This window comes from Pseudopodoces humilis, chromosome 5 (genome assembly GCF_049639895.1).
Source record: "Pseudopodoces humilis isolate 2021_Gansu_Grassland_sample_001 chromosome 5, ASM4963989v1, whole genome shotgun sequence".
Classification (NCBI taxonomy): domain Eukaryota; kingdom Metazoa; phylum Chordata; class Aves; order Passeriformes; family Paridae; genus Pseudopodoces; species Pseudopodoces humilis.
This window is the reverse complement of record NC_142204.1, coordinates 30,143,128-30,168,227: the sequence shown is the minus strand read 5'-3', so window position 1 is coordinate 30,168,227 and position 25,100 is coordinate 30,143,128. Positions and strand designations below refer to the sequence as shown.

Sequence of the window (25,100 nt, the reverse complement as noted above, 5' to 3'; positions counted from 1 at the left end):
GAAACTCAGGCTTTGGTTGTGAAGTAAGAAATAGATATGCTGGAGAAGTTTGCAAAACCTCACATCACCAGATTCACCCCTCTCTAATTTAAACCTTTTCACTTGCTTGAAGGGGGAAAAACTGTGTGCCTTAGAAGTGCCTTCCCTCTCTCTGCTTGGTAAGTGGATTTCTCTCCTGCCTCAGGCAGTTTTTGGATTATATCCACAGTCAAACAAAGACAGAGTCTGGCACTCGAGCTTGGCCATTTGTATTCTTCAAGCAGTCTAAAGATTTTCTCATGTGGAGTTTTTCCATTCTGCTCTGTAACATCTGAAGATATCTTTTCTTTCCCTCCCCACCATATGTCACACTGGAACCAAGATGCCAAGGTAGCAAAAATATTTTGACCCACTTTACATAAATGCCAACATGGGGAATTTCTACTTTACCTGCACCAGACAGACCATGATGGGCAGATTGATTTCATGGAACTTAATGGATGAAGTCAGGAACAAAATCATCTCCCTTCATGGTAAGAACAAGAGCTTCCTTTAAAAAAAAATATATATTTTCAATTCCTTAAACAATTCCAGACTTAGACAAAAACTCATTAAATTAACCAACGTCATCCCTAAACTAGAAATATAAAACATAAGCTTTGAAAAATAAACTAACTGAAAGGTTCTCTCAGGGAAAGACAACATCCTAATTTTTTTGGTTACAAGACCAGCTATATTTATTTAAAAAATTTAATTAAACACACTTACTGAATACATTCAATATGGTTTAATTTTCATGTTCTGTTTAAGGCTTGGTACAACTTATACACTCCTCTCATAACTATTTCTGTAAGCATTACCACAAGAGAATTAATGCTACAAATAAAACTACAATTTGTAGTTCTTAGTCCATAGCTTTCCATTCAGATGAAAGACACTTTGTGAAAATGAACAAAGATAGGAAGTAAGCAGGAAATTATGAGAGAAGGCAAATGAAAAAGATGCAGCGTGCTCCTTCACAATAGGATCCTGCAGCTGTGGCAATAAGGCGGGACAGAGGAACTGAAGTTTGAAGGTGGGAAGATTTGCAAAAAACCTCAAAGCAGCAGGTTTGGATATTCATGTGCGATGTTTCACAACTTTGGGAGCATGTCTGTAAACAGCTGCCTAAGAGAAAGCCAGCTTATAGTTTGTTATGAACAACATCTTTCCTTGTTATTGCCTGTCCATAAAACAGCAGTTGGGTCATTTTATGTTATTTTTTGGTTTTGTTTCTAAAACTTCATCCATTTCTGCTTTCAGCTTTACTGAGCCTACTTCTGTCACCTTCACCTTGACATGCATGCTTTCCCTGCCATCAGCTTCAAATGGACACAAGCCACGATGTGCAATGCACAGACAGAAATCGAGCCCCCACCATGTGAAGTGGGAGGAAATGCAGGTCCTGCAGCCCTCTGTCAGCCAGAGATCCTGCAAGAGCTGAGCCTGCTCTCGCTATAGCTGCTCCTAGCAAGTTTGGAGTGGTGATTTACAGCTGGTGATTCACACCTGTCTCAGCCTCTGATCTGCAATGCAGACATCAGCCTCTGTCCCTGCAGTGCCTGTCCAAGAGGGTCCAGATGCACATGTGGGATCTCTAAGTGTTACTGCACATAGTGTGCATCCTGCCTCCTTTCCCTGGCCACAACCCAAAAGAAGAGGAATCTGTCTCCAGGGTGGAGCAGAGTTCCTGGGAGAGCGCTGGAAGCAGACTTCCCAGAGAAGCAAGGTGCTCCAGACATTATTCCTTCAGCCAGACAGGCAGAGCGGCAAGAATGATCTTGCCTCACCCACAAGGCATAAGCCAAGAAGGCTGTACCTGCACGGAGTCCCCATGGGCAGAGAGACAGACATCAATGTGCATGGCCACAATCAATATCTGGGTTCTATTCACCAGACTGTGGAAAAACACTACAAAGGCTTGGCAGGGAAAGATGTGAAAGCTGGAAGTGCGTGAGGTAAATGCGCTTTTGCTGCTAATGGATCAGCAGGGGATCTGCAGTGAGGTGTTTTTACCTCTGCTTTGCTTCTGATGAAATCACAGCTGGGGAAGCAATATTCTCACTGATTCATAAGCTGCAGATACTGTGGAAACACAGATGTACTCCCATCACTCAAGTATTTATTAAGTTAATAAGTTTTTGAAGAAGGCAATATAATAACAATGAGAGTTTATCTTTCTGAGCTAGCTCTCTTCCTTTTAATTTCCAACAAAGGAGTGCCTTTTCTGTTTATCTTCAGCTCCAAGCACTCTCTTTAGTGTAAAAGAAAAATTTCCTTACTAAGCCTGCAGGAATGCAGGAAAGTCAGCCCAAGTATTTGTAATGAACTCTATTATTTTGGCTACTGGTAAGTTGGGTACTGACAGTATAAGCTCATTCAGCCCAATCTCAAATGATGCCAGAGCAGTCTGGGCTGCTGAAAAGTATATGAGGAAGGAACAAAGTAATCTTTTCTGTTCCCTTCTGGAAAATGTGATCAAGTTTTTCTTTTGCTTATCCAGAGACAGGGGTTTATGTGCAGCTAAAACATAAATTCAATTATTTCACTTAGATACACCAGATTTACGATGCATACTGAGCTAATGTTATAAAATTTCCTGATTTTTGACAAGTTTACTTCCTTTCATTTGGTCCTTAATTTGGACAATAAGAATTTATTTCACTGCTGAACTAAAGATCTCTCTCTTAGGAGGTATGAGCTCCCAAGAGGCGAATAGAGACCAACATTTCCTCCAGATTTCTGAGATCAGTGTTTCAGTGTTTCATTTATTCCTTGAATACTACCCAATTTCAATTTAGAGTTCATAAAATTTTTCTCTTTTTTCAGTGTTTCCTGCTACTGTGCTGTACTTCCTGTAACCCAGTTTAAGATCTTCTTTTCCCATGAATATGATGGGTTTCAAGCTACCCTTTCAATATATCCCTCTATCACTAGAATGCATTGCTGGTTTTTCCCTGTTTTCACTTTCTCATTCTACCAGTAAAATAGCTGTTAATTTATAATGAGCATGCTCAAATTACATGATTAATAATACTTATTAATTAATTAACAGTGTTATCTGGCAGGTATTTGTCACAGCTCAAAGAATAAATATAGGTTATCCAAATATATCAATAAAAAAAGGAAAAGGAAGAAAAAGTGCCATCAAAATCAAAAAAGATGATGTGAACTTCATTTGTAGATGTAGATGTCTGTGCCAATATTTACCTCCATTATTGTTAACAATGGAATTAATAGAGAGGTTCAAGTGAATGAACTGTATTTAAAGATAAATCAGTGAAATAGTACAGTTAAGGGGAAGATGAATTGTATTTCAGGACTTACCTTGGAATCTGGTGCTTAAAAATGCTGCATAAAGCTCTGGAATCTGTAGCAGCAGCTAGTTCTGTAGGTAGCAACAGGAGCAGAGGACTGGATAGTGTTCTACATTCCCTCCTTTGAGAGGAGTGTATGGATTCATGCAAGGAGTGGGAGATAGTCATTGCCCCATCACCATATTTATAAACCCCCCAAATAGTCTGGGATTTGTGAGTTACTGCAGGTGAACGTGGCAAGTCAAATCATGAGGTCATAAACATATAGTTCAAGATCACAGCCATGACTTTTACTTCATTAATTCATTTTTTAGATCTGCTTAAGAGGGCTAATTGTTAGATTTATGAGGGCTATTTGATTGCAGCCTCTTTTCAAGCAGAAAAACGATAAGGTACATTAAGGAAATCAGATGATAGATAGAAAAATATTTCTGATTAATATGTTGTTTCCCATTTGTGAGAGTTTTCCTGTTTTGGAATAAAGATAAGCAGTGAGAGAATTTTCAGTAGTCTGGGATACATAAAAGCATGGTAAACTTCAAGCCACCTTTCCCAAATTTTCTGAACAAATGCCCACCCTCTCCCAGACTTCTGGTTCTTCTTTTTCTGACTCAGATGCCTTCCTGTGAACCTCCTTTTGTCCCTGTGCTCCCCCTGAGCTGGCAGAAGCTCAGTTCCCTCAGGTCAGGAAAGGAAGAACAGTCTGTCATCACTGGATGTGAGCATAAGCATTCATTTCCTCACCCAGCAAAGTACCACGCTGCTGCCAACTAACTCTACATCTTCCAGTATTTTGTGATCTCCTCTGGCTCTTCCATTGGCTTCCTTCAGATTCTTTCATGACTCCTTACTGACTGTAACCTGAGTTGGAGAGAGGCAGCCGTGATGTGAGTGTGAGGAGCTGCACAGGTATAATTGTGAAGGATGTCTGTGACTTGGCAGAAGAGACCAAGTTCAAGGGCACAGGTGGCAGCACGAGTGGAAGAGTTCACAGGTGCCAGCAGCTCCCCGCGAGGAGTATCCGGGCACACGCGGCACTGCCAGGCATTGCCACAGCCTGGCTCTCAGAACTCCAAGAAATAGACTGATTAATTTCAGAGAAAGGTTTTACAGAGCAATCAGGAGGTCTAGAGCAAGTTTATAAAAAGATTAGATACATCAAGAGACTAGCACCTGGGAAAATGCATTAAAACCACTCCTCAGTACACTGGGAAACTGGACATCTTACTCATCAGCCTTACTCTGTTTCATTCTTTGGTCTTCTGCCTCTAAGACAATACTTACCATGGGATCTCATTACCAATAACTAAAATAAAATATTAAACATATATTGCCTTTCTCATGTGGTAAGGCTTCTGCAAGGTCGTAATAACATATTATTGTCAGGCAGTTTTCACAAGACCTATTAAATAGGTCAGTCTATGAGTTGAAAACAAGCTATTTATTTAAGGTTTTCTGTTTGCACTGAGTGCCTTTTCACCTCATTATATGGCTGTGTTTCTGACCCTGGTTTGGAGTTTTATAGAGAACAGCATGGGCTCAAAGGCAAATAAAACAATGACTGCTTTGGTACACTCCCACATAAAGAGTTCTTTTGTTAGGAGGCAGCTACTAAAACTTGACAATGTTTATCATATGAAAGTAAGCATATGGAAGCATAGGAAAATGTATAAGCTAAGGAAAAGTGACTCTCGTGCCCAATGTTCTTCCTAAATCACACATTTTTACTAGAGAAGAAGAAGGAAGGGGCAGTCTCAGACAACTTGAACCAGGCATTTGAACAGATGTGTTTCATAAACCAAAAGAAATGGTGCAACATTTTCCTAGTGTTGGACCAAGGGCTCTGATCCAACAGACACAGGGCTTTTTCCATTCAGCAGGTAGGGAGGGAGGGAGGGAGAGCTTATTACACGTCATCTTTTTACCATGGAAAAGATGTACTCTGAATTAGTAGCTAAGAGAACTTTCAGAGTATCTTTGAAGAGACATACCTGAAGCTTGAGAACACTTGCCAAGACACTTTCTACTGTATGGACCTGAAACTTTAGACATAGCAAAGATACTCTTTTAAATTAGCATGTTTTCTGCTTGTTTTCTCTGTTTTGCAACTGATTTGTAACTTTTCTCTTACAGTGGTGCTGTGACATCACCTCTGCTTCTGACATTTTCTTGAATTTTGAACCTAGTTGGAGTGTCAGGTTGCTAGATCCATGTTTTAATTTTGGTTGTTGTTGCTGTTTTTAATGCTGGGAGGTCTGTTACAGGAAAAATTAACTCTCTAGGAGATTTTACTTCCAGAGAAAGCAAATTTCCAAAACTACATATTAAAACAAGAGAGAACTTCCCCAAAAGTCACTAACTGCAGTAAAAGCTCACACATTGTGTACACACAAATGTTGTACTTTAAGGTTTTAAACTGAGCCATTAGAAAGTGCAGCTTTTAGTGGTTAATGTGCCATAATATGAAGAATGCTTTGCAATCCTTGAGAGGAAGAGCAAGATAATGTCATTTCATATATTTTTCATCCTTTAATCATCACCCTCTTTACACTTCTAGGGGTCTAGGGGTATGATGTGTTGAGCTCAGATGAAGACAGGCTGGGTGCCTCACTGAAGGGCAGAGAGCAGTAAGAAAGTCACAACTACTGACCACTGGGTACTTAGGATGTACTTCCTATGGCACATATTTGCTGCCACTGAGCAGCTTTTGTTCTTCACCAGACATTCTGCCTCTTGAGGAGGCATCCTATACAGAATATTTGGCAGCATGAAACACTGCTCACTTTTCTGTGTATGATGAACAAAAACGTGTGTGATGAACAAGAGATATGCCAATATAGAGACTAAAATTAAAAGGGTAATTGCAAATTTAGTTTCTGTTGGCTCATTCTCTTTTGTGAAATTGATGTAAGGTCCCATAGCTGAAGTCATTATTTACTTCTTATTTATTCTGAATTCTTACGAATAGCCCAGAATAGGGACCTTTGCCCCTGAAGCTTCAGCCCCAGTGAGCTGATTGCCAGATCACTGCAGCCTTTGTGTCAAAACAGCTGACCCAGAGGAAGTCAAAGTGCTGGCACTTTTTATAGCAAAGCATTCCCCTGGGGAGGAGACAGGGCACACCTGCAATTATTCTGTGGCCATGACACAGGCCACTGCACAAACAGGAGGAATTTGAATGCTGAGCTTCACGTAACCACGACTACGGAAACCCACATCTATCGGGAGCAAGAGGTCTTTAGCAACCAGGAGATCTAAAGTGGTGCAGCACAGCAACAGTCAGGAAAGGTTATTCAGGCCAGTGTAGATCACAGCAGAGAAATATCTTTGAGTTGCTGGAAGAATGGTAATGTTCTCGCCAAATCCATCTGACATTTCCCATAATTTCTTCTGAAGCTAACTAGCTTCAGAAGCTAAACTATCCTCAAAGGCACCGTGTTTTTGGGTGGGCATGTATGGGCCACAGGAACTGGTAGAGAGGAGGAGACGGTAAGGAAACATGACTGGAGACAGAGGAGGAGGCAAAAAGCAAATTGAGACGAGACAGAGTGTACTACAACAGGGAAGGAAGCCACCTGAGAGGTGACAAAGCAGAGAGTCAAAAATGAAAGACAGCTGACAGCCTAACAGCTTACAGCTGCCAAGGGTGTGGCTCTGCCTCCCAAATCTCCACTTTGGGTAGCTCTTCTTTTCAGCATGCTCTGGCACTCAGCACTGTCTCAGTGAGGTAGCTCAGTTCACTAAACCATGATAAAAACAGCCTTTCTTCTTTCACTGTTGTTTCCTTTATTCCCCTTCCTCCCCCAGAGAAGTCAGTCCTCAGCTGTACCACCAGGCTCAGACAGGGCAAGATGCTTTTACAGGAGCTGTGGCTCAGAGTTGTGAATGCAGAACTCTTGTCTTCCTGAGCACATGGGTGCCTTCAGTCCCCTCCTGAAGCTTCACACGGAGCACAGCAATCCCATCTTCAGGCAGCTGCAGACGTGTTTGCCTGCACCTTGAATCTGTATTGAGTTCCCATCCAAACTGAAGGAAGAAAGGTAGGTGCTTCCTGGCCTGAAGTCCCAAAGTCTCTTAGGAAGGAAGTGTTCCATTTAAAGACATTTCTTTATTAAATCTCACAGTTCCAAGATTCTGAATCAGTCTCTTTGATGCTGCCATTGCTGTGACTTAAAGATGCCTAAAGAAAATTCAGCCACAGACTCTGAGATTATACTTAATCCTTTCAATGAGATCATGCTGGGGAACAACATTATTTAACAGAAGAAAGCGGTTTAGTAGAAAGTGCTATTGTTAAATTATATGTGGATATATCCCTCATACACTGTTAGTACAAGGTTCTTTTCAGGTTCTGACCTCACAAGCATTTTAAGCTCATCATCCAAGCATTAATCAGCTTTTGCAAAGACAGACCAATATTTCTCTGGCAGAGTTGACACATACAAGCATATTCCAGCTGCTATTAGATCACACAAGTACTGGGGTTGTGAGGATTCACCCACCCAGACCAAAACCAAAAAATCAGAATTAAATGTATTCTTAACTGCTCTGTCTGTCCTTTAGATATTGTTAAGATGTTGAATCCAAAAGAGGGTTACAAAAAAGCCTGGTCTTAAGAAAAGCTCTTCTTGCAGAGAGACTGGTAAGCAAATCACACTGAAATTCTTCAAAGGAGAAATTGGAAGCGATCATGCCATAATGCATGAGTAACCGTATGGGGAAGAGATTTCCATTAGTCTGTCCTTTGTGCCTGCAGCTGCAGAGCAAGATTCAGTGCCTGGAAGCTAAAGCTAGCAAGTGGCTGCCACTCCTCCTGCCACAGCACCCCATGTGGACTGCATTTGCAGGAGTCCCCACTGCACCATATCCAGAGTACCAAAGGGTGGGGAAAGACCAGGAAGCTCGGGAGCAGAAACCTCTTTTCCTAATCTGTCAATCCAGATGTACAAGCTTGAGACTACAACAGCTACATTTTCTAGAATTGGTGGGTCTCCTCTGTGGATCTGGAACCCACAGTTTACTGCTCACATCACCACTATAAGGTAGGGGGAGTATTACTGGTTAGAGATCCAGAAGACCCCATTTCTGCATGGTGAAAGATGTAGTTAGGAAACTGCCAATCATATATCCCTGAAATCACATTCATTACTACTTTGAAACTTGCACTTTAAATCTGGCATAGATACACTTTCTGTTTGTTTTTAATGTATCAAATATGATAAATAAGTATTTTTAACTCAATGTCTAGTAGTATCACTTCCCTAGGGAAGGTTTTTGACATTCCTTCCAGCCAAGAAAGAGCTGAACTTTTGAACCAGGATGTCAATATTCACAAAATTGTCAACAAAGCTACTCATTCATGTTGTCTGATGAAGCCTACTCCAGGCAAGTTTTGTTGCAGTGACCCATTATGAGTAATCACAAGGACTCATATGGTGTTTCTGTGGTCTCTCTATAATAAGAATAAATATATCCATATTTATTTTATATATCTATATATTTATATATTTATACCAATATACCAATTAAAATAACATACCAATAATAATTGTAAAATTCTGTGTGCTACCGCTGCTGAAGTGTTAATAATACAAAAAGATCTTTGAAGCTTTAGAAAACTTAAAACTTCTGGTTTGGCCAGCTTTTTAATGTTTTTTTTTAATCACTTTTTTAAATGAGCCAGAATTAAAGGTAGAGTTTTGGACCACCAGTAGCAGGGGAGACAAGGACCCATGTTTCTTTGCTCTCTAGTATGGATGTACAATCCATGTGTACCTGGAAAATTACCAGTTTGAGTGGGTGTGGGTTTTAGGATGCCTTAGTCCTTTCCCTCTGTTTTGTTGGTTTATTTAAAACCACAGCTTTCAACTTATGGGCATGATCTTTATGTAAAGCCAACAAAAACTCTTTAACAACGCTGCATTACAAAAGAGCAAACTTCATGACTTCTGCCCAGTAAAAAAAGAGAACCAAAAATTTTATGGGGCCGCTAGCACATGGACAGGAAATAAATCTACAGCAGTCAATAATTTCTGGTGAAGGACCCAAGCATGGAGAAATGCTAACCTGAACAAGGAATGAGCTGCTTAATGAAGTAGATCATAGACTGATTTGTTTGGTAGAATGGAAAATTTAGCCCCAGATTTGGGGATCTCATTAGTCCACATATAAAACATCTGTTGTGATCTTAGTCAAGCCTAGTATTAATTATTCTCCCTGACACAAATAAACTGTTCTCCTCATATACCTGATTTTCTTCCAAAGACTCAAAGGCAGGAAAAGCTGAGGAAATATTGTCTCTTTAGCCTGGCCCCAAACCAAATTTCTTCTGCCCTCTGTGTCAGGCCGACTTCTCAGGCAGCTCTTGATCCTTACATGAAATCAAATACAAAGTTTCACTTACTTTGTCTCAGACAAACAACATATCAGACAGTTGGGCACAATACACATATCTCTGTTTCTGTATGTAACAATTACTGATTTCTAAGCTAGAGCTGTTGGTGCCAGACCAGGGGCCAAAAAGGGACAGAGAGGGTGGAAGTGTCACTATTTCACATTCCACACTTGTGAATCTCTGAGAATCTGTTCTGTGGTTCTGAACTGGTATTTGCTAGACAGTACTACCAACACACTTGTATGAGAATAATTCTGCATTTAGGAATAGAAACAAAGATTTCATAGAATAAGACACAATCTAACCTTAAAATATTTTATTCTTAAAAATCAAATAAACAGGAGTCTAATTCTCATACTTTATGCCCAGAGTCAAGCTGGCTCTCAATTACAAGATACAAATGGCACTCAGTGCGGATCTAAGATTTTTCTGCTATGAAATCAGAAAAAAATTATTTCCTTTAATTTGCTGCTCACAAAATACTTAGGATAAAGACCACAGAGAAAATTAGTCCAGCCTTCAGGGATGAGTAATGAGCTTATGAACAACTGATGATATAAGAAGAGCATGCAGCTCATAGTATGCTAAATTTTTACAATTCACTTACAAAGTCTCTTTTGTAATCCTGGATTGATTAAATTCCAGGATCTGCACTGCTCCAAAATCTGTCTTTCTCCACTTGTTTGGGCTATATTTGGCTTCTTGACCTACTGTGAGAATTAAAACTCATCACAATCTCATCAATTTTCATCCAGGATACACTTAAAAATTTTGTTCTTTCCTCTACATGAAGGCATGAAGAACCTCTGACTAAAGCTTGAATCTGTAACACCTGGATCTTTTTTGTAATATAGAATTATAAATCAGAATAGCAGCTATTTCCCAGAAAGCATCATCATCATCATCCTACTATTCAGCTGCTTGCTGTCCATAATTTTGCCTTCTTCAAAAGTCCTGCCTCTGTGTACAAGAAGTGAATGTCACAGTAAATATAACAGGCGTGCTCTAGTCCAGACTTTGTACCACATAAGCTATTTAATTGCATACTCAGAAAAGAAAGAGGTATAATTTTTATACAGTCCCAGAAATTGCTAGCATTTAAGACATAAAGCTTTTCAGACTGGTTTTCCTTGAAACTGCACAGCAAGCCTCAATCACAGATGCTCAAATCCTAACCCAGCTGAAACCACAGGTTGTTGTACCAGTTTTAGTAGGATTGGGAAAAGAGCTGGAAATCACGTGTTTGTATGAAAAAGATGGGACTGCGTGTATTAATTAGAAGCAGAAAGTAAAAATCACTTCACTGATAGGATGCCGTTGTTTATGCAGACAGCCTTGCTTTCAAATTCCTCAAGGTATCTTTAACCCTGAAGTTATCCTGCTTCTCAGCAGAGATCATGTTGTTTTTCATGTGCATACAAAGCACGGTTCATGCCAGAGAACTGTGCAGCGTGTGGAGAAGCCCAAAGGCAGAGAACGTGGCTGCTGCCTACGTGAACACAGCCAGCAAGCCAACAAACAGCACAGCATTCAGACACTCTGTTCTAGCACTTCATCCATGCTCCTTGTACAAAAAGCGTTTTCAAGGAAAGGGTCACTTCTGAGTGCTGTCCACACCCACAAACAGATGTAGAAAAGGAAAGCTAATACAGCAATTGGCCATGATAAACTCTCACGAGAGATCTTGTAACCCACAATTAGCCAGCATAATCCTGGCCACGTTGTTTGTCTCCCATGAAAACTGTTTGACCTCAGATTTCTTTCTTGGAGCATGCTACTGACTTTTTTTTCCCCCCATGTCCCTCCCATGGGCATTCAATGTAATAGCTCTGTTTACCAGAGTTCCAGCCATTCCAATGTAATATGAGGGTGTCAAAAATGCACTGTTATTTCAGGCTTACAAACTTAAATCAATGGCACGGTTGGTGACATACGGTTAAAATAAAGTTAATATAAAAACTTCAAAGGAACGTTACCAGATACTAAAATTCTCTTAGAAAGACATCAGGAGTAGCCAGAGATTTTCAGAGAAGATTCCTTTACAGTGGAGTCTCTGTTTTATGTTAAGAAGAGTCTCATTTTGACCAGTATCAGATTTGTTGGACCCAAGGAAACTGCAGGTATATATTGAAGCAGAAGTCCCTATTTTCTGCAAATAATTATTACTTAGCAGCAAAGTATTGCAGCACTTGTTATCTTTAGTCCTATAAAATGAAGACACCCAGTTACCAGCACAGCACATAATAACAATAACAATATTTCAACACTTTTTTGATTTTTATGATGCAGAATCATGAAACTCACACAAAACATTTAGCTAGGAGTCCTTGGACAACAGCTGAATACTTCTGGGAGAAGACTCCCAGAAGAGTCCCTATGACCCTCCATTTTATTATTATCTTGAGCAGTCATACATAACCAAAGATGATGATAAGTTTTACAGCATATAATTTTATTATACCAAACCCGTGCTCATGCATAAATCACACATCCAGAATAGTGCAAACACCACTTTAAAGGTGCTCTGTAGGGGCTGCTCTTCATTATGAAAGCCCTTAGCATAAAATCAAGATTATGTAGCTGGGAATTTCCTTCCTGAAAATGGCATTATTTTGTATAGTCTCAAAGTCTATAATTCATCTCCAGCTGGCAAGTATTCAAGGGCAAAACTGTAAGGGGTAAGCAGAGGAAGAAGTAAGTCTACATTGCTATTTAACAATATTTATAATGGTATTTATTATTTTTTAAATCAGAAAGCTAATAGATTTTTTGATAGGTACTAAAGGATGCATATTCCAAGTTGTCTGTGAGCGATTCACGTGCACAGGAGTTCACAGTATCAACAGTGGGATCTGCTTTTAGAAGCTATAAGTGAATCATTCTGATGGAAAACAAAATAACATGATCTCTGCCAGGCAGTTCTTGGAAAATAAACCGCACGTGCATAACTTGTGAAACGGGGAGGCAGAGTTTCCATTCGATCAGCTTGTCTGAGACATCTATAATTTCTGTTTTGTTCTCAACAAGTACGCTGGTGTGTACAGAGGCTACAGACAAACAAAGCAGCTGCTGGGAGGTTGGGGTCGTGCTGCCGGAACTCCATTTCAGGCAAACATCCTGTCAAAAACATCATGCACAAATGCTTCACGGTGTGCTGGGAAGCTGGGAGTTGGATGGACCTAAAATACCATAACTTGTTCCACAAGGATGAATTTTAATCATATTAGCAAATCCAGCATCCCAGCCATGCTTTGAATCTGCTTTGGGCCTGCTGGAATATGACTACCAAGAATAAAGGAAACAGCAGCTCCATTGGCAGCTTGCTGTTCTGCACTCAGGATTGTCAGCATATGACCTATATCCAACCAAAGCAAGGAACAAACCTCTCTTAATATTGCCAGTGGAATACTCTGGCACATTGCTCTTTATTTCTCCCTCTCGCTTCATTTTGAAAAGGAGCTTATTGCTGTAGCTACTGCTCAGTGCAATGATGCTGGAGTGTTTTCCAGACAACCAACAACTGAGGTAGGAAGCTTTGTCCCTTCCAACATGTACAGTCTCAAACAATATTGGGTTATTTTTAAAATACAACTTGAAAAACAGGTAAATTTCCACCTTTGCGGTAGCAGCCTTTATTTAACGTGCGAATTCTAAGAAAACAATAACAGAAAGAAAAAAAAAGAGCAATATAGCATTTTGTGAAACTGTCCACAGCATGATACAATACAGCTTACTACAATGCAACAAATCAGATGGGATCTTATCTGCAGCATTTGCTTTATCTGTGCACCTTTTAAATCGTTGTTATTACAACCTCTTTTGCTTTCAATGCTCATACATCAGGATGGCTTTTGTTATCTGAAGGCTAAGTAAACAGGCAGGAAAACAAGCAACCCAAGCTATTGTATGTCACCAGACAATGTCTTACTGCCACCCTGTGTTGACTAAAAAGCATGAATAGCTCATATCTCACAGATATTTAAACAACAACAAAAACAACACTGTACAGAAAATAAGCGAGGGCAAAAACTTTCAGGAAGCTGTGTGTGAATATGTGAATACGTATGTAATATTTTACAAATTGTTTAAGAGTTCACAAAGAGAGAAAAATTATTATTTTCATTTCAAATTTCTCCTAGCCAGCAAGCAGCAAATTTTACAGTTACACCATGACAAATGGGATTTCTTGAGAAGCCAGAGAAAATTTTTATCCTACTCTTGGGCTACTAATCAAACATTGCAAATGTCTTTCATACACATCCAAGCAATGAAAAATTCCTACAGTGCTGTTGCTTCTTGGAGTTTGGAATAAATCCACCTGATGCAGACAATTTTGGTCTTTGCACTTGAACAATGTACAAAATCAATGCTTAGAGAAAATCTGGCCTCTGGTAGCTCCACAGACATTAGCTTTCCTTGTGAAAAAATCATTGCACAGCAGCACACACACGGAGGCCAAGATAAGAGATGGCAAACTCTGCTGCAGCAAACATTTGACCTTGCAGAATGATATTAAAGGAAAATAGTTAATTAGTAAATATTAGAGATGCAACCATTACAAAAAGTTTGCTCTCTATTCGTCATTACTAAATAATGTCCCTACTGTGATGGCTCACTGAACAACATTCTTTATTTTTTAAACCTGTAGCTTTGAACTTTCAGCTTCAAGTTTGCAGATCTCTCAAAGTCCTGTGAGATATTTCCAAGGTGCCCACAAAATTTTTTTTACAGAGCACATTTTTAAGAAAGCATCTCTCTTTTGTAATTAACTGTTTATGCAAAGTTTTCAGAAGGTTTTATTTCTGCATGGGCCAAATTTTAAAGGTCCATTAGGTAGGAAAGCACTGAATTAAGGCTCAGACTTGATCTCAAAACTTTAGGCACCACTCAATTTTTTTTAAGGACACCACATACTTTTATCTTCAGACCTGATGAAACCAGTTAAATGTTACTAACACCTTAACTGCTTAGTATAGTGCCAAGCAAGTTATAAATTTCTCGAGGATTTTCAAGGTTGCCATGCTACCATGACTATGGATTTCTTTAATATAGTAGATAACATGATCATCAGACAAGCCTTCAGTAAATTAGAAAATATCCTGAGGTGCTAATATTGATCGGTGAGAAGTGGTTCCATTAATTCCATCATCATCAACAGTTCATATGAGCATTATGAAATGGTGGTGGACTAAAAGTGTGCCAGTTCCACCTCCCAGAAAGTCAGTGTCTGCAGTGCCTGCATTCCCAGCACAAAAGAATGAAAGTTATAGAGCTTCATCTAGTATGATAAGTGGATGAACTGAACTTAGATATTTAACTGAGCACAATAAAGACTATTTTCAGACATTTATGATGGTTGCTACCCAAAGTCATAAAAATGAGCTAGCTTAATGTACTTGACAAAGGCACAATGCTGTCTCTCAGGGCTCCACCGACTTCAGTCACTGCAGCCTGTCCTCAAGGCATTATGTGCAGGGTTTGTCAAAGTGCTGCTGCAACAATTAAAAAAAAAAGTTAAAATCAAATAATAATAATTAAATATCTATCATATGAATTACCACTTTGATTTTGAGGTCTTCAACAACTTTCAACTGACATATTAACCCTTTGCTCATTATAAGAACCTTTTATCTTCTACTATTTTTCGTAACAAGGAAAATCTGCTTTAGGCAATCATGGGAACATTAAGATTTCTGCTGGACAAGAAGAGGTCAGAAGGTGGCTCTCATCTTACTCCTGTTGTATTTGTTACTGGCCTTTCCTTTCTTCATTTAGTTTAATTTCCCTTCCTTATTGTTCTCTTCTGCTCTCTATCCTCCCCTTTTGTTACAAAAACAAAAAGCAAGACATAGGCCTTTTTAAACCCAAAAAGTGCTAGGATCACCTAAGTCTGATACCCCTCTTGTATGTAAGTAAGAAAGATAACAGTCATGGAGAGATTATCAGGCTTTGTTTCCCAGGATATCTTCCATTCTGTCACTCTAAGTCTCAGTTGATTTTGGGACTCCTAAATTTGTAGTAAGGTAACATGTTTGTTTGAATCTCTTCTAGTCTGAAGAACCCACTCCATATATGTTCATGGAAATGCTCAGTGGCTTCATTCTAGATCCTGAAAAAACTATGAGGTCAAAAGCCAGGAAGACAATAGAGATGCATTCATTTAAATATCCTTAAGTGTAAAGGAGGAGTAATTGAGGTGGTCTCTTCAGTGGCAGCATTGTCAAGCTAGCAGTGCTCATCCAGATGCCACGCAGGACATGGGCATAGTAAAACCTACTAAAAACAGGTATTAAAATGTCCCTTTCACACTGCAGGGAGAAAACTCACCCATACCCACAGGTGGAATACCCATCAATATCAAGGTGGTGCAGTATGGATTTGGACTATAAATCCATGAGAAATCTAACTGCTGTCATCCAACCCTGGCAGACCCTTGACTGTGCCATAGCCTTGAAGGTGTTGGCAAAGCCTATCTGGAAAGCCTAGCATATGAGCTATGCCTTTGGAGGCCTTTGAATCAGACTTGGTTGATGGTAGTAAACTTCTAGTAAAACTTCTAGTAGACTACTATTTTATCCTACTTCTGTCTGTAAATCCAGAGGGTTAGAAGCCTATAGGAAAAAGGGGAATTGTTTGAAACTGAAAGACAGTAGGGTTAGACTCTTAGAAGAAATTCCTTACTGGGAGGGTGATGAAGGACTAGAACAGGTGGCCTGGAGAAGCTGTAAATGCCCCATTCCTGGGAGGGTTCAAGGCCAGGCTGAATGGGATCCTGAGAAACCTGGTCTAGTGGAATGTGTCCCTGCTCATGGTAGGGGGTGATCTTTGAGGTCCCTGCCAATTCAGACCATAGTATTATTCTATGACAAGTCATTCACTTCATTACAGAAATTATGTTCAGATGCTTTTTCTTACAAGAGTTAGAAATATTTAGTTGCTAAATTCTTAGTCCTTTATTTAGGGTTTGGGTCTGAAATAGCTCTATATTGTTTTAACTTGCCAGTGAAAAAGAAAACACAAGAGAAAATGTATGGTTTGTGCCTGTGTAGATTCACCCACACCAGCAAGGACAATGGGTGCCCAGCTGCCAGTATTTAACAATAAACAAGCATCAACAAACAAAAATATTTGACAATACATTTAACTACTATTGGGACAGCAGTTGGTTACTTGTCTTACATAACACTGAGAAAGAATTTGTTCAGGAAAAAGTCAGTATTTCAAGCAGAGGGGTTATGCAAGTACATCATTCGTGAAAAGAATCCTGCATCTGGGATGGAAGATGAAAGGCAGCTAAACAGCCAGCAGGATGCAAAATGACAGCTGTTTAAACCACATTTCTAACTGCTATGGTCAAGGTTTGATATCTCTGGGGAACACAGTCATAGAAGGGTGGGACATGGAAAAACAGAAAAGATCAGCACATTATTATTTCTATTGTGATCAGACTGTCTGTTCCTGTCCTATAACAGCTAATTACCGACTGCCAGAGTTACCCTGTTTATGCAGTCCAAACATCTGGTTATCCAGACCCTGTTTTCCTCTCTAAAGCTTTAATGAATTTTAGTATGTTTGAAAGAGCATTTCCCTCTGGCTTATCAAGATAAACCAAGGTATAAACAGTGTACCCTGGGCCTGGTACATCCTCTGCTGAGGAGTGTGCCGAATTCCCGTATCCTCCCAGGCAACTTACTTGTCTCCAGACCCCCTAACTCCTGATTTGCTGAAAAAAGTATCTGGTGAAGTAATGTTCTATGTCTTATGAGCATTCCCTATTCTGTCTAGGAGCAAGAATAAAACTGCTGGAGAACATCTCTACCACCAAATACTGGGGGGAGGATTTGGAGCAATGAAGGATGGTACCTCTGGCTCTGATACTCCTCTGCATGCTGTCTCCATCCATGACAGAGCAAATCTGTCATCTGCACCATCCCATCTGTGAATGGTCCCAGTCCTTGACTGTATTTTTATACTGCTTGCATCAACCAGACCTCCACAATTCTTTCTAGTGAGAGTAACTATGACCCACTCTCTCTAAATCTGTCTCTCTGACAAGAGGAAGCTCAAAAAAGCTGGCAAACCAATTGACATCAAAACCAGTCTTCTAGGAAAATGTAGAGTCCTATGTGGCAGTGGGAAAAGATGACAAAAACAGAGGTAGGTCACACTGACCCAACTCCAAATTCCAGAAATTACTACAGACATGGTTTACAAGTTCCCCATTGAACCAAACACCTGCCTTCATATGAAACATTGATTATTTTCTCATGCAACTTTTTATTTTGAGCACACAGGCAGGCAAACTCTTTAATCTAGCACTTTGTACTGTCAGCAGCTGGAAGGCAGAAAGAATTGTGCCAATGAAAGTTTTCATCCAAATTTCAGTAAGGTACTTCTACACTGCTTTGGTAAGTTTCATTTGGCTGTTTATTCTTTTTTGTTTACACTGAAAGCAGTTACAAAAATGTAAAATCTGGCTGCAGTACCATGCACAGAAATTGATGGTAAACAATATATTAAGTTTGACGAGGTGTTTGGTGAGAAGTCACAGAGTACTGGATGAAGCTATCCAGTTTTATGCAGCTCAGGAAAGTGTTTCTTTGCACAGCCCTGTAAGCCTGCTGCTACACCTGCCCAGCACTCATTCCATCAAAGACAATAAAACATCAAAGACTGACAACAAGAAAATTCAGAAAAAAAGAGAAAATGAGTACATGGCTGAAGGATGGATTTTCCTGCAGTCACTTGCTTCAGAACATGGATGATTACCACAGCTACTGCTGCTACAAGTTGCTCTTAGTCCCCAGTCTATCTATGAGTGTTATCTCCCCTGCCTTCTCACTGCAGCTGCCCTACAAAATGTCTCAGCTCCCCCCACCCCCTCCCAGGTGATGTTGCACACACCTGAGCTCCCTCTGCTCCTCAAGCATGCTTCACTTCAGACCTAGCCATGAGAAACAAAGCCAAGGAGAACAAGAGCAGAAAGCTTGTGACTGACCCCATTACATCTTAGAAACCCCCTTCCCCATGCCAGTGCTTATAACACCCCATCAATCTCATGCAAATCCCTGAAAATCCCATCTACTTTGATCTTACTAGAACGAGAAGAGAGGGAAACAGCACAACTGGGATGGTGCTATGGACAGTTTCTAGGCTCCTAAAAGAACTTATATGGTATAGATAGAGAGCAGAGCTAGAAATCACATTACATACTGGGACACTACAACTGTTGATTGTGAAAACACAGCAGCTGTTCTGCTTCATTCTTTAGTCAGGAAACAGTATAAGGCTGCAAGTAAACAGAACTTTGTGTCTGGATCCAAAACTCATTTTAGAAATGAGGCATATCTGGTCCTTGACCTGCAAGTCCATAAGAAGATGACATTTATCCCTTCTGTCTCAGGAAGTTAACTGACTTAATTTTCATTTGCCCCTTTAGTACCCCTGGGATGATCCTTTGGTGTCACAGAGAGCTGTCCTTTTTGGGAATTTTCTCATCTTCTCTTTTTTTTTTTTTTTTTTTTTGTTTTTTCTTCCATACATAGACACATGCACACTCAAAATGTTTCTGCTATAGTTACCTGAGTCTTGTAGCTCAGGTTACATTTCTGTTACCAGAGAAACAGGAAAGATGAGAGTCTCAGCTTAGGGGACTTTGTGCAGCCTGCCAAAATTCAATGTACCAGCAACAGACCAGCATAGCAGGAGGAGTCAACAATGGCTGCAAGACTTGAGAGACTGTGTCACAGGTGAACATTACCTGTAAATCTTACAAGTGGTCCCAGCTGGAGGCCAGCTCTGAAATCTCAACTACTGGTCTCCTTTTGAGGCAGGACTTCATGGTTCCATATCACATTCAGCTTGGATTTCATATTTCTAGGAAAAGCAATGTGTCAAATTGCAGCATCCAGACATATTATTTTCTACTCCTCTGTATGAGCATTCAGGCTCTGTTCCAGATCTGAGATCCCCCTTAAAGAGTTCTTTGTGGCTCTTGAGATGACGGAGATATGTTTTTTATTTTACCAGAGTCCTCTAAGTCATCATTTGAATGCATTCTTAGATCCACCCGATAACCACAAATTTGTCACTGGCTACAGACATATTGGTGAGAAATACTGAACACATACATAGGTTCATATCTGTGTGAGGTCATTATATCTGATAGATTCTGTTTGAGGACTTCAGGCACCGGTGTAATCAGACTGTGAGATAATGCACAGGAAAAAGCAGCAGCACAATGACACAGCCAGACTGAAATGTGGCATTTCCTGGTGTTTAGTGGTTAATGTCAGCCTTTGTATTTGATTTCCCTTGGATTTGTTTGTTTGTGATTTTCTGTTGAGGATAACCTTTCAAAAGCCTCATCCCTTCTGCTTTGAAGCTATGCTGCTTAGACAATAATTACACAGACACCATGAAACGTTGTTGGTGTTTGACTCTACATTAGTCCAATTCTATCACTTTATTCTACTTCCCTGTGACCAATCTGCCTTTAAAGTAATAGATACATGAATTGTGAATAGCATCTTTCATTACTCCCTGGACTGGCTATTTTTTTTTTAGTTATATCCTATCTAGTTTGTAATTGGTTTCAAGTTCAGGGAGTTTGGTTTATACTTTCAAAATAGAAGCTTTTTTTCACCCTTAATTACATGCTTTCCAAATGCTCAGAGCTTAATCAATTAAAATCAGTTTGCAAAAAAATATGGTGCCCTGCAGTCCAGGAAGGGCACCATATTCATTCCAATCTTTAATTTTAATTTTTCCACTTCCTGGAAATGAGGCACCTTTTGCACTATAAATTTGTGGGCTTTACTCTATCCAATACCATTAGCTGAGCAAATGTTCCTAAATCCTTTCAAAGGCTATTGTCTTTCATTGGAAAACTTCATAATATTTTAGAAAGATTTTCTATTAATAGCAACTAATAGGGAGTATTTTTGGCTCTGTTTTGTTTTTCTTCTATAGATCATATTTTCACTTGCTGACTCTCCCCAGCTAAGAGGTAGATTTTCCCTCTTTGGGGAAGGGAATGGCTTTGCTTCCTGGCTGTCTGACCCCTTTCCCCTGAGAGTGTACTACTACTTGGAGATCCTCACCACCTCAGTGTGCCCTGTCCTGAGGGGTAGGAAGGGACAGCTTTGAGCACCCTAAAATCTGCAGACATTTGCATGTTTCATCGGGCAACAAGGTCTGTTCCATTTCATCTGGTCCTGAAACTTATATCACCTTGAGAGCAGCATAAGGAGTCAAAACAAAACAGAAAACAAAGAAAAATAACAAAAAAAAAAAAACCAAGCACACACTTCCCCCCCCCCAAAAAAAAAAAAGACGACAAAGGAGAGAGAAAAAAATTTTACATTCCTAAAAGTTCTTCTTAAGGCAAATACATTTGTACTATCAACTCTCAGACAGCTTGAGCACATCTCTTTTTCCTGTAACCAAACTGGATAAATACTAATAAAGATGATGTAACACTGCCATGGTTTTGCACATAAAGTCTTTGAGTTTGTTTTCTCACTTCTTCCTCTCAGAATAATCCTCCCTCAATCCACGGCCATGTCCAATGCTATGCAAAATGAAAGGTACTTACACCAGTTTAGGGGTATCTTGATTTGATTTGTGGATGAGTTTTGACACAAAAAACCTCTACAGAAAATGAAAGCATTGTACTGCAAAGGTTGCATTTATTTTGAAGCAAGCATTTGCAAGTTCACTAAGCCCTCTGAAAATGTGCCTTAATTACACAACAGCTGAACATTTGTAGACATTAGTGTTTCCTCATAAGTTATCTATCAAATAAACCATCTTTTCCCAGGTTTCACTTTCAATTCATGCAACCAAAGAATGCTTTAATCAATTCTGGTATTTTCCAGTCAGTTCTACAGCACAACAAAACAATGAATTATCAATATTTGGATGAATTCTCAAATATTCTGGTACTAAATTCTGTGTTCAAAATTACTTAACCACTTACCATACTTGTTAAAATTAAAAACTAACTGTAAATAACATAAACCAGGGGACATACCACTATTATACTTCCATGAAAGATGAACAATGCATAGTTAGATCCAGCTGAATGAATCAAGACAAGAGGGGGGGAAAAAATATTTCTGAGGAGTGGAAGCATTTCATCTGCTCTTGCAAATTATTATATGCTTGCATGAGATCTGTCATCCCAAATTTTCTCCATGTGAAAAGTCCAGAAATATAAAAGGCAATGCAATGTATGGATCATGTTACCTTTTGTTTAGGGGCATTGGTCCTGAATCCACTTCCATCTGACCTGATAAACAAATCCCCTAGAAATAAATCCACAAAAAACCTTGTTCCCTATACCAGCATTCAGAAAGGAGGCTTTAAGAGAGAAAATGCTGCTTTTAAGACTAGTATCAGTTAATCAAGGACTTGTTGAAAATTTGATTTAAAAGGAGGTGATATTTTCAATTGGCTGACTTGGTAAGTTTGATCACGTAATTTTTCTGCATGTGTGGGTGTATTTCTGCACTTTTCTTAACAGTGTATTTTCTTTACAAATATGTTACTGCTGAGAGATTCAACTCATGAAAGTAACATAGAAATACCCAGAAAGAAATACGTAAATTTTTGCTTCTTTTAAAAAAAGCTTGCTAAACTGAAAAGTAAAAAATGGTCCTATTTTTAATATAAGGCTTCCATTAAAAGATGTCTTTAAACTTTTCTACTTCTGGAACAGATCACTATTCACATGAGTATCTGGAAACTGCATGCCAAGTTGCAAAATTCTGCGTGGAGAAGAGAGGGTTACTAAAAAATTAATAAAAATAATTTATGGAAAAGCAATAAGAATGCCTGGCCAAACAACAATCAGTGAGAAGTGATTACATCACAAAATAAAAGTCTTGAAATATTAGAAAGCAATAACAGCAAATCTCAGAGCAATGGTATGCAATATCTTCATTCAAAAGGGGAAAATAGTATCACTCTGCAATATATTAAATGAGATTTTTAATAAGCATATATTTTAATTAGTTACTTCCCATTAAAGAGAAATTAATAGATACTAATATATTTGTGGCTATTCTCTACAGTTGTGAAAGATGCCGTTTCTACCATAAAGATATGCTTTTCTTTCTGTAATATTCTCAATTATCATCTTCTGAAGGTTTTTGGAAAAGCAATACTTTGAACTGGCAAACTTGATAAATTAACTTCTTTCTAATCACTTTGTAAATCAATCTGATGGAATTATATAATTAGATTTTTAAAAGATATTCAATGTGTGATATTCAATAATTCAAGAAAGAAGTCAACATAGGATTGGATAAACTAATTCTAATAAATGAGAGTTCCCCAAATAAGCTCACAATCATGAACAGATTTAAGATTCCTCTTAGCAAAGAAGCTAAATTAAAGAGGTTGAATTCATAATCTTCATTATTACTTGAAATGTCAGTCCAGTTGTAGAGAGACTAACATCAAAATATAATAAAAGCTTCATAAATAAAAGAACATAAGATTATTTACTGATTAATCAACCGATAAGTTATTAATATAAATAATTTTCTTCATTATTTGATTGCAACATATACATAATGTTTACTACAAAATACCTTTAGGCTGAAAAGAAAGCAAGAGTGATGAGACATACCTTACCTAACTGTTAAACTTATATTTTCTTAAGACTAGCAATCTTTTCTTTAGCAAGAAATTAGTATTTGTATACAAAGAATTTGTATTGCAACAAGTCCTGAGAACAAGTGACTTCATTTTTATCCCACGTACAGCAGTGCTACAATCTCATTTATCGATGGGGGAGTGGCAACCAGAAATCAGGCGGCTGCAGTACCAGATGAGCAGAGCTTCTAAACACAGTTGCTCTTTACCATCCAATTAATTCTACTGACTGATGCTGACACTGCTGGCACTCTCATAGTTAGCAGCTGTTTTAACTGCTTGCCAAAATTGGGTCCTGAACCTGTTGAAATCTGCATTTAAGCAGGATTCAATGCAAAGGTAATTGTTTCCGTACAGGTGCATGTATATGCCTTGTTTTGATTGGATATTTTTTCCATTTGCTTATTTTCCCACTTGAAAATTCATATGGCAAGTTTGTAAGAACTCTTTCTGATCATGTTTCCTAGGTACGCATAGATATAAATCTTCATGCTGCAAATTCAGAATGCAACAACCAAGCTCTGATTATTCTCCAGACCTGGTCAAAGAAACCTGCACCAGTGTGGAACCTCCAGACAGAGAAGCTGATCTCCATAAGGAAAATCCTGCTTTGTCTAAAAGCAGCAGCCCAGAAGATGTCTTCAGTTCCTCTGAAAAGCAGGCAGTACCAGTTTGTGTGGACACCACCTTGCCTCCAGGGGACTACATTCTCAGACAAGGTTACACAGAGCCTTCACTTCTGAGGCTTCCTACAGAGGAGTGCATTGGGTTCCACCATGCGCCTTTCCAGTTCGACCGTCATGCTCGCGCCAGAATTTCCACTTCTCCAACTTTAAGGCGTCTAAGGATGGCCTCTGCCTCACAAGCACTGTCATTTCAGGACTGTTCTGACACAGCTCAGCTGGGGAATCAGAAGGAATACACTGGCTCTCTCCATCACATTTGTAAGAGCCCACCTCGGTGCATTACAGTTTCTTCACTGTCACTGCCTTCCTGTGTCCATGCAAAATTATTGTCATCCAAAGCCAAGTCTGAGAGAACTGTAGCAGCTCCAGAGTCTGACCTACCCAGGTCAAAGCTTCCAAGCCAAGAGGATCCTCTCAGCAATGGCAGTCCCAATGAGCCACCCAGAAACTCTTGGAGAGGCAACTCTGCTACATTTCCTACAAGACTCCCCCGCCCAAGCCCTACACTTTGGGTAGGTGTCCAGGTAAGAGGAAGAGGAGGATGCAACCTCTTTTTCCATCTTTCATTTTCAGTGTTGGTACATCATGGGCCAGTGCACAAATAAAACTGCAGTTCTTAACCTGAACTGCAAGTTGGACTATGATCCTTTAATACAGCAGACCAACTTCTACACTTAATGGGAAAGGAGATTTTTCTTCTCAAATCAGCAATAGACATCAGTTCCGGCCTTGTTCCTTGGTGACCAGGTTAGCTTAGTCCACTCCTGTACATGGCCACCCTTTCCCACCTCTGTCCATTCACCAGTACAACTGTTGGTGGGGATATGGAAGAGCAAGATGAAGTAATTTATCCTGTTTAGGGCTGCATTTTAGAAGACTATTTTCTTTCAACCCACTCTTTAACCCTTCAGCAGTATTATTCCTAAAACAGGGAAGTTCTCTATTCTGTTTTGCTGAAAGGCTTTATTATGGTTAACCATAATAAAACCAAGAGTCAAGTTGGTTGAGTCAAATTTAAGGTCT

General features: G+C 39.3%; 1 protein-coding gene across 1 annotated transcript in view; it reads left to right on the top strand.

Annotated features, from left to right (window-relative positions):
- Positions 1–23,896: 23,896 nt before the first annotated feature.
- PLEKHG7 (pleckstrin homology and RhoGEF domain containing G7) overlaps positions 23,897–25,100 on the top strand; it is a 29,082-nt gene continuing 27,878 nt past the window's right edge. The window contains exon 1 of the mRNA XM_088055700.1: positions 23,897–24,601. Within this exon, the coding sequence (XP_087911826.1) occupies positions 23,897–24,601 (705 nt within the window). The remainder of the gene's footprint in view (positions 24,602–25,100) is intronic.